This window comes from Caloenas nicobarica, chromosome 1 (genome assembly GCF_036013445.1).
Source record: "Caloenas nicobarica isolate bCalNic1 chromosome 1, bCalNic1.hap1, whole genome shotgun sequence".
In the NCBI taxonomy this organism is placed as follows: Eukaryota; Metazoa; Chordata; class Aves; order Columbiformes; family Columbidae; genus Caloenas; species Caloenas nicobarica.
Genome location: NC_088245.1, coordinates 197,331,423 through 197,341,975, shown reverse-complemented (window position 1 = coordinate 197,341,975; position 10,553 = coordinate 197,331,423). Strand labels below are relative to the sequence as shown.

The following is a 10,553-nucleotide window of genomic DNA, read 5'->3' as shown; positions in this document are numbered from 1 at the left end:
AAATAAATAAGAAGTAGAAACGACAAAACGCTGTAGATATTCAGGCTAGCCATTCCAGACAATCAATAAGAGGGTACAGGAAAGTTCACTGACTACCTGAATAAATCTCAACAAAAAACAACTGAACACCAGTAGCTCCCTCTAAGAAGAGAAGGGCATGGCCTTTAACAGAATAAACTCAAGATTACAAAGTGGCAGTGAACAAATATTAAAGCATAAACACTACAAACTACAGAAATGTTGTAGAAAAGTAGGATATTCGAAGCATCGATCTTTTTTTTTTGTCTTGGTTTCTGACAGCTATAGAGGTCTCTATTCCCTTTTGACACATGGAAGAGGAGTTTTGGAAGAACACAGTTGCTGAGCTAACCTGATGGATGCACTTGTAAAGTTATAGCTTTACATATATTTTGACATTCTGGGGAGTTATTTAGATTTAACAAAAAAAAAATCTGAACACATTTAGAGCCCTAAAGATATTGCCCAGACTAGCATATTTTTACATAGGTCAAGAGCTGGTTTTAAGCCATTTCATGACAGATTTTGAAGGCACCAAAGTCACCTTCACTGGAGCAAATCCCTCAGGAATCAAGTACTACTGAAGTCAACCTCCTGACTAGTGCTTAATAAAAGTTTGGCTGAACACTTATCTCCTGCCCAGAGATGGTGATGCTGGACAGTCACACACCCTGGTGGATGCACTTGGGAAGGCTACCATTAATAATAATGCTAAGGAAGCTACTACTTGCCAGGCTGTGTTGGTTGAAAAGGTACAGGCTTCAGCTGTGAAACATCCATTGTTGATCTTAAGCTACTGCCTGGCACAGTTGTCATCTGCTGCTCCATGCCAATCCAGAGCACAAAACATTTACTTCCCTGCTGTGTGTTACAGCACAACCACAGTCCAGAAAATCTACAGCTTTATGGAAAGTTCCATGTCACTGTGGCTCTGGATGGGCCACACAAGGGTCTGCCACATGGCAGCAGATGCTGCTATATGATTATTTACATCTTCAAAGCAACTTCCAGCAGAGTCTGCAATTCTGCTTGGGTGTTTGGCAGTAGCCACCAGCTCTACGTCCATCTGTGCTGCTAAAAGCTTAAGTGATTGTACATTAGACACAGAGGTTTGTTGACAGCTATAGACAGGGATTCCACTTTCTTGATGTCCATGAAGTGCAGAGACCAGAAGCCCTACCCATGCAGTATGCTGAGCCACGAGCAGATTGGTATCTCTGAGTACATGGAATAAAACAATTATCATGGCTGCTTCCTCTCTCTCCGCCAACCTCAGCAACAAACAATTCCTCTGACAGAGTGACGCCTTGATGAAAACCTGAGGGAAAAGGGGAACCATGCTATCTGAGCTAAGTGTCCAGGTGTTGTGGTTTAACCCCAGTAGGCTGCTCAGCACTACACAGCTACTTGCTCACTTTGTTATGGTGGGATGGGGGAGAGAATCAGAATGGTAAGAGGAGAAAACTCAGGGGTTGAGATAAAGGCAGTTTAATAAGTAAAGCAAAAGCTGCGCACACAAGCAAAGCAAAACAAGGAATTCACTCACTACTTCCCATGGGCAGGCAAGTGTTCAGCCATCTCCAGGACAGCAGGGCTCCATCACAACGGTGACTTGGGAAGACAAACACCATCACTCCGAACATCCACTGCTTCCTTTTTCTTCCCCCCAAAATATATACTGAGCATGACATCATATGGTATGGAATACCATATGGCTCAGATGTCCTGGCTGTGTCTCCTCCCAGCTTCTTGTGCACCTGCAGCCTCCTGGCTGAGAAGTACTGGATTTGGTATAAACATTGCTTGACAATAATCAAAACGTCAGTGTATTATCAACTTTCTACTCAAACTAAATCCAAACCACAACACTATGCCAGCTACTAGGAAGAAAATTAATACAATCCCAGACAAAACCAGGACACATATAGACAGTGCAACATCAGGCAACAGCGGGATCTGTTATTTGCATGTGAGCATGACTAGAAATAAGGTGAGTAGGTCCTGAGCTACCTGTGTAGCTCTCATTTACACCATTTGGAAGGACCTGAGCTGGGCAGTACCAGCAGTAACCATTCGCTCTCTTCTACAGCAAAAACTGGTGCCAGGAGGGTAGATTTGTGCAGTCAAGATTTAACATAGAGAAATATTAACTGCAAAACCTCAATGACAAAAGGAAAATGTGACCAGCTATAATAACATAAATACAGCCCTTGTGCCCTTAGAGTGACCTGCTCTTTGAAAAGGTATTGCTTTTTGCCATCAGTAAAAGATCATCAGAGACTATACTGAAAATTCCCTAAGGGAAGGAAAAGGCACATTAGTCAATAGTAAGTGCAGATGTAGAATAATTCAGATTATAATAAAGGGAGAAAAGAGTTTCAGTGTTCTCCTGATCTATTCTTACTACGCCAAAATGATTTAACAGACACTTTAGTTACATGAAGGAATTAAGAGCTTATTTCTCTTCCTTCATAAAGATTACTGATGAGATGCAGCTGAGGGAGCATGCCGCACTAAGATAATAAACTTTGCTAAAATACTTGGGAGAACAGAACTACAGTTTGAACTCTGCCCATTGAAAACAAGATTATTGTTCCTTTTAACTGAATTGATATTCACAGGATGAAAAAAAGGTTTGCAGAATTAGAGCTTGAGACTTCTGTAAGTTTTATGGGAGTGAGTAAAAAACTGCATGGCTAGAGACCAGGCATAGCTCTTGGGTCTCTGTATGTGCAAATGAATAAGCTGTACCCAAAATTTATTAGAATAATCCCTAAATTGGACATATGATTTTTTCTGATTTAATTCTGAATATTTTGCAAAACTTTAGGTAGTGTTGTGAAGCCCGACATCAGTGAAGAATTGGGAGAGAATATACTGACCATTAAATAAGCTTCAGAACAAGCTATGAAAATTGCATAGCAAGGCCTACACAAGATCTTTCAGAAACCTGCGTCTATCTGCTTGAACTCTGGTGCTGCTTGAGAGGTGCCTCAGTGCACACGACTGTATGCAGCACTGCCAGTCTCTCAAAAGTAAGGTGCCATAAACCAACTGCAGGAATGTTTAGCTCCATCTTCTAACCTTACCCAAAGGAGGCAAGGGACTCTAGAATTAAAATGCGTCACTTACCCCATAACTCTCACACAACCTATTGATACAGCTGTTCTGTGGGGCAATTGCAAAACTGTAATTACCTCCTGCAGATGGAGCCTCTGGGATGATTTACAGGAAAAGCAACTGCAGTTTCTTTGGCTTGCTTTCAGCATTTTGAGTCAGATCCTGCCAATGTTTAGCACACATTCGTTTTGTGTAGTACCAGGAGCACAGTGTCTGACAGCCTGAGGCAGGATTTCTAATTTGTCCAAATAACATTCAGCATAAGCTCCATATGATAATTAATCAATGTCCGTTAAAGCAAGAGATACCTATGATGTCTCTGATGATTATTAAAGCCTTTTCATGGCATTTTCATCACAGTATTGCCATGGCAGGATTTCCTTTTATTTAAAACAAATGTTGTGCCTTGCTAGATGCTTTAGGGTGAGTTTTTTTGCAGGGTCCTGAGAGTGCGATTAGTCATTCCTAATGATTCATTCTCTCTCTTAATGGTTTACTAAAAAGATTGTGAAAGCAGCACCATGATTAAAATAGTCTCTAGATCAGGAGCCTCATACATCTCAGATCCAAATATTTGCGTTTGCTTAAGCTTTCGTACGGACATTAGGCAGCATTACTGTGCCAGAACATTCACTCCCCAGAAAATGCAACAGGACTAAGGCTCTCGGAAATAAGAGGAGATAAAGCAAAATGAGAAAAGCCGGAAGTGGAGTGGGGTGGGAGGTGGAACACAATGGGATGGGACACAAGACACCAAACTCAACTACCTCAGGAAGAAAAAAAAAAAAAAAAAATCAGATTTTCCAACAGTGCAAATTCATTATTTAAAACACAATTTTGAAGTCTACACTGATACTGAATCAAAAAGGATTTTAATTTTTGAGGAAAATGAAGAATTATGCTGCTGTACATTTCAATGCCTTGAACATCGCTTTCCAAAGCTCATTCTCAAGAGGCATCTGGGGATTTGGGACCAGATCCTCAATGATATGTGAGTATGAAACTCTGACTGAAATCACCAACAGTGAAGAGGAAAGGGAAGAAAGACAAACACTTGGCTACGGTGACCCCTCAGCCCTTTCAAAGACTGGTGGGAGTAAGAGAGCCTGAAAATTGTGTTTTCTAGACCCTATTCCAGACCGGTGAGGACAGGCAATATTTAAGATGTCTGTGGTGCACTGGTAAAGAGCTGCACTATTCAAGAGAGCAGAGGGTAAACTTCACAGGAAGTCTTTACAAGGTATATTGTGTTGTTTCTGTCCTGTTGAACTCTCTCAAATTTTCTTTAGGGAGGTCCTATATCCACACAGAAGAAACTGAGCATAGACATGAGTTAATACATCTTGATTATTAAGTCAGAGCGGTTGTTCTTCATCAAGTGATAAATTCAGCTCATGACTTCTCATGGCATTCTAGCACTCTTTAGCTTTCTAACATGGCATGGCAAAATGAGATGCTAAGTGCATTACCAAGCTAAGGGAAAAATATAGAAACATATCAAAACTTAAGTGTATGGTCTATATCTACATTTTCTCTTCTACACATCCATTTTTTCAAGCCTTTCCTGATCTAGTTTTTCCTTATGCAGTACTGTATATAAATTTTACAGGTTAACCATGTGTCTCTGTTACAGAGGCACCCCAATTATAAGTTTAGGCCGACAACAAGGTCCAAAACAAACTTTATTCTGGCTGGAAAAGTACCGCCGATAAACCAATTAGAAACGGGGTTTATACAATTAGTTAGCACTCCGATAACATAAGATACAAGTTTGGATATTAGGTTAGGAGATTATTTGGGGTGCAGCGAAATAAGAATAATGAGAATCCACAAAGTGCATACATGCACTCACAAGAAAACAGACCAGAGCCCTCTCTGCGCCGTTTTGCCTGTAAGAGATAAACACTCGCCTGCTGTGGCCAGGATTTTACACTCATCTGTCCCAGATGAGGAATTTACACTCGCCTCCCAGGCGAGGACTTATTAAAGCATATATTCAGTGATTTATCACTCACCCACACACGGAGGTGAGGCGCTCCCCATCCCGGGAGGTTACCTCAGACAGCTTCTCCGTCTAACGGGAGGGACTCCGGCAGCACGGCAGACCCGCAGCTCCAAGGAGACCACACAAAGGGCAGTCTCCGGCGGGAACCCCATTTATAGTCTGCTCAGATCTGACTGTGGGCATTCCAGAAGCTTCTCGGCTTCTCTGCACCCCTCCCCCGACTGTGGGCCTTCGAGAAGCTTCTCGGCTTCTCCGGGCTGTGGGCGCTCTGGGCCCCTCCTCTGCTGACGACCCCGCCCAGCGACTCTGGGTCTCACAAAGAGCCGTTAACTGCCCATTGAAGGCCCCAGTTCTGAGAGGAGGATGTGCAACTGCCACACCAGTTCTCAGGGCGTGGCGGGGGAAAGTGCAACTGCCACTGTCTCACATACGTCATGCCAGGCTCAGCACTTTTTGACATTATAGCTGTATTACTTTACAGCTTAAAGCTTGCACTTGGTTCCTGCCCAAAACCAACCCTCCTAAGTAAGTCCAAGCACTTTAACTTTACAGGAATGTATGTCTTCACGAGGGATTTTTTTTTTTTTCTGAACGAGCACAATCACTTTAATCTTTTATTGATAAAGGACTAACTGTCGCATAGATCATCTTATCCACAATTCATTCACTTATATTGAATGATATGGGCCTCTCAAACACCTAGTTTCTTCTCCTTGTACTTCTGCAGAGCTGAAAACCTCTTAAGGACTGACATGTACCAAGACCCCATTGCAAGAGACTCTGCTATTTCAGTCAGCTAATCTGTGTCCATGTCCACACAAGCCATTCCCAATGGTATTGTTTTTTCTGGTAAGACAAAGTGGCAGCTCCTAACGAGAACAGGATATAAGATATCAAAATACATAATTTCTTTCATCTCAAGGAGCTCAGACTTTTAAAAAGTATTTACTTTAGCCCATCACCATGACTAAATGCCTTTGCTACCTGAAAATCCCAGTAGAAGAGCTCTTCCTACCTGGCCCTTGACACATACGCACCAGTCAGCTAACTAGAAGTATCAGGAGGGAGAGCCCGATTTTGCATAAACTGTGGTTTGAACTGTAGTGACCTTTGACCCTAATGTGCATGCTTAATTGCCTTATACATATTAACTTCTCTGCCCTGAGATGCCTAGAGTAAGATATAATGAACATACAATGTATATAAACCCATGTTGCACATTCTGTGCAGTAAGTGTGTTGGAAAGTTGTAACCTCTTAGTACCTTGGCCAACGGGGAAAGGAGAAGCAATCTTGCAGCCAGGAAACTAGTATTTAAGGGGTTTTGATCCTCCTATGGGTCAAGAGACCCCACAGGGATCCATCGTGTGGGCTCACTGATGCCCCTACTGAACTCTTCCTTTATTCAAATAAAGTAACATCTTTTATTCCTGTCTCCTTTGTGAATACTAACCTCTAGTGCAGAGAGTTTTCTGTACAACAGGGAGCTCATCCAGGAGCATTCCACCATTCAGGGACGGCGGATAGTGAAGCAAGCTGGTGGCAGGCCCACTGAAAAATTTTTGGTGGTCAGTTCCTTTCTATGGCTGCTGGTACCCTGGATGATCAATTTGGTTCCCAAGGCTGTTCAGGAGACATTTCACATGGCCAAAATACTGAGCAGTTGAGGGACATCAGTGGTGACCTTTAGGTAGGGATGATGTATCAGTATGTCAGATATGTCTATATCTAATAAATACTAAAAAGAAATTAATTGAACAAGAATGTGGATGAATGTGGTGAAGAGGGAAAGTAACAGGGAATGAATTGTATGTGGTTGGCGCATTGCCAGAGGTCCATTTTGTTGCCGGATCCTGGTCGGATATAGACAAGAAATTGCAGAGGGTTGAAGAGTGGTGGGGTGAGTCCCCAGAGGAAATGACGAGAGGTGCCTGACGAGTGTGTGTGAGAAAAGATAAGGAAAAAGTGAATAATTTAATTGAGGTACCTGCAGAACTGGTCTCTGCAATACCCTACACACCCCTCTGTATCTTATACTACCATACACACTACTTGGAATAGTAATATGGATTTTAACATGATAACTTGGATTGTTTCCCTATTCTTAAAATTAGGTACAGTGATGTGTCATAGAGGATTGACTTAGAGTCCTCTCTTTTGAGTGAGTACGTGCATGCTGTGGATCATCATTCTTGTATGGTCATATAGTAATAATGTCCTCAACTGGTATATCGAACCTGCAGTTTATTAAATGTTGCTGGAGTGCTGACTGATTTTGGATTACCCCACCCCCACTTGCATTGGTTTCTGTCATTCGGTTTCATTCTGTCATTTGTTTTCAGTTCCAAATTAAAGTTGGTTTAAGCTTATTATTAATTTGGAGTCATTTGGGCTGCCTCTGTGACAAAAGTCCCCAGGTCCCTGGGGACACAAGGGTATTTGTAGGGCTCGGACACTGTGAGGATCCCTGGGGCACAGAGGGATACGTGTGTGGGGTGGACTAAGGACCCCTTGGGGCACAGGAAGATCTGTGGGGCAGAGACACCAGTGAGATCACTGGGGAACCCAAGGGATTAAGGGAGGGGGTGAGATCCATGGGACAGATGCACCCCAGGATCCCTGAGAGAGGGGGAAACCCATGGGGCTGAGGCAGCCCCATACGACATCTTTGCCAGGGAAGCCAAGGGCTGCACCACAGTCTGGCAAGGTGGACACACACCCCGGTGTCTCTGGCTTTTGTTCTTGTTGAGAAATTTCATCCTTTGCCCTTTGATGGAGGACAAACAATGCTCCACAGCGTCTTGGCCATTTCTTTCACTTCCACTGATTTCCCAGAAACGGCAGCCTGTGGTCCCCGGGCGGATATAAGAGGCGGTGGCAGCCCAGCCCAGCGGGGAGATGCAGCTGAGGCAGCCACAGCACAAGGTAGGAGCTCGGCAGGGTCCTGTCCTGGGGTTTTGCTCAGACCTTTGCAGGCTTTAAACCCACGGGAAGCGGGAGGCTTTGGGAGGATATTTCTGTGGGTGCTTTCCTCCACAGGGTCTCCAGGGAGCCCTGCATCTCTGCCAGGACTTCACCTGCTCTCTCTCACCCAGCTTGGCCCCTGGGCTCCTCATGCAGAGCCTCAGCTGCTTCCAAACTGCTTCCTCCAGCCTCCTGTCTGCAGGTTGCCCAGGCACCCAGCGGGGCTGAGGGAGCCTCGGAGCCTCTCCCTCTGGGCGACGGCAAGAGCAGACAGTTCGGGCCATCATTTCCTCCAACTCAATTAATGACTGGGCCAGAACAGGGTGTCTGGTCCCCCCATGCACCTGACGCAGAGGCAGGAGTGTTTACAAAGCTGTTCGAAATGTGCTGCTCTCGCTCCTTCCTGCATCACAGGAAAAAATACTTGTCGGCAAAGGGGAAAAAATAATTGTCTTTTGAACTGCCTTCTAGTTTTGCTGTTTCAGAGCAAAAAACATAACTGCAAATATGGGAAAGGGACTGGGCAAGTTTTAAGCTTTTAGAGACCAAGCTGCAGAGAGAGAGGGAGGTGAGCAATACGCAATACAGCTGAGAGCAGTATCAGGAAGGAGGAAGGGGTGGATACCAGAAAAAGGGTGAAACAGTGCATGGAGAGAGTCCAGGACAGACATTTCAGCTTTTTCTTTTGCTTTCACAAAGCATAGCTGGACTAAGCTGAACTGTATTTCTCTGGAAAGTCCCAGTTCATAGAAAACCCTCAAAACGCACCCATGAAGTCACATTTCCAGGAGAGAGTATAAAAAACGCCTGTTTTTTCCATTCTCAGAGGTGTTTGCAAACCTCTACAATGCTTGAAGAGGAGTTTGGAACCAGTGGGGTTGTAACCACTAAATGAGGTTCTGCTCCTCATTGCATGAGGCAGTGGGGAGGAGGTAAAATGACCAGACCTGGGCTTCTCAGGCTTATCTTTGTGATCTTTTAACCTTTGCTTTAGATCTTTAGCTTTGAAGCTGCAAGTCTCATTGCTGAAGTTTTCTCCTTGGCTGCCCAGGTTTGAGCTGCTGCAATGGAGAGTGCAGAGAGCAACAGAGAGGATGAAAGCAGAGAGGAACCGAATACCATGTGTCCATCTGTCCAGGAAGGTGGCAGCAACCTGCTACGTGAGAAAGGAGGTAAGAGGGCATGTTGTAGGTGGAGGCGATGTAAACAGCCACCAAACCATCCTGGTGTCTCTAACCTAGCAACTTCCTCCTCTATACAGTAAGGGAAAGTCCAGTAAAACTAAGCAGAAAAGGGCACTTGCCTGTTGAAGACTTTCAGCTCCTGTAATGGAGAATGAACTTTATCCTATTCTCCAGGTTTTGTTTAAAACAAGATCAATTCTCTTTTAGTGAATTTTCCTTTCAGCTAAGTTCTTCTAAGTAACTGCATTTTTCTGAAGTTGGCTGCATGTTTTTTCGGTTGGTGTTCACTCCGGACCTGATAAGAGCCAATATTTACAGTGTTAGTGAGCTAATGGTAGGAATGGTATGCAGAAAGGCCCAGGTTTGTCATTTATTGCTGTGGCAGCCAAAGTCACTGATACATTTTTTATGTTCCCTAAGTGAGAAGGGCATACTTACAGGGAGGGCAGGACAGAACAGGTGACCAAAATCAACCAACTAGATATTCCATGCCATTCATGTCATACACAGTATAAAACTGGGAGATCACAAGGGTCTCGCTCTCCTCATCCATGGATGGTGTCCAAAGAGAACCCTGCCTGTTCTCTTGCCTGCAGTCTGATCCTTGTTCAAGTCCATGCATCCCTGAATCCAGCTCCTGTCTACTGCTGAGTCCAGTTCAGGACTTTGGGGTGCCTGCCCTGCAGCCTCTGGCACGATGCCAGCCCCCCCCTGCAGGCCAGGGTTGTGCTAGGCTGGGAAATTCAACATTGGGTTTGGATATTTTGCATAATTTTATCTCATTATTAGTAAAGCATTTTTAGCTTTCCAACTTGTAAGTCTCTCTTGCCTTTCCTCCTATTCCCTTTCCTTGGTGGGGAGGATGAGGGTTACTAGAGAGCATCTGCCACATTTTATTGTTGCCCTGCAATAAATGGTGACACCTGTGTTTAAAATACCCCAATGTTATTTATAAGGAAATGTATACAAATGTATATAAAGCCAGTTTCCCACCAGTCCTACCAGAAACAAAAGAAAAGGAAAAAAAAAAAAAAAGGAAAAGATGGTGAATTCTCCCTAGGCGCAAAGAAAGGCTGTCTGCAAGAAGCAGCATGTCACACTTGTGTGACAGTCAGTCTCTTACCTCCTACACCAAGGATTTAATCTGGGAGTCTGCAGAACTAGATGAAGAGGATGCTACAACTTGTGCTGAAGGCCCTGTAATAACCTTTGGCCTCAGCAGGGACACATACTTTGCCTTCACGTTTGTATGCTAGTCCCAAG

General features: G+C 44.0%; 1 protein-coding gene across 1 annotated transcript in view; it reads left to right on the top strand.

Moving 5' to 3' along the window:
• Positions 1–9,172: 9,172 nt before the first annotated feature.
• LOC135994485 (E3 ubiquitin-protein ligase rnf213-alpha-like) overlaps positions 9,173–10,553 on the top strand; it is a 60,050-nt gene continuing 58,669 nt past the window's right edge. Inside the window, exon 1 of the mRNA XM_065645078.1 lies at positions 9,173–9,293. Within this exon, the coding sequence (XP_065501150.1) occupies positions 9,173–9,293 (121 nt within the window). The remainder of the gene's footprint in view (positions 9,294–10,553) is intronic.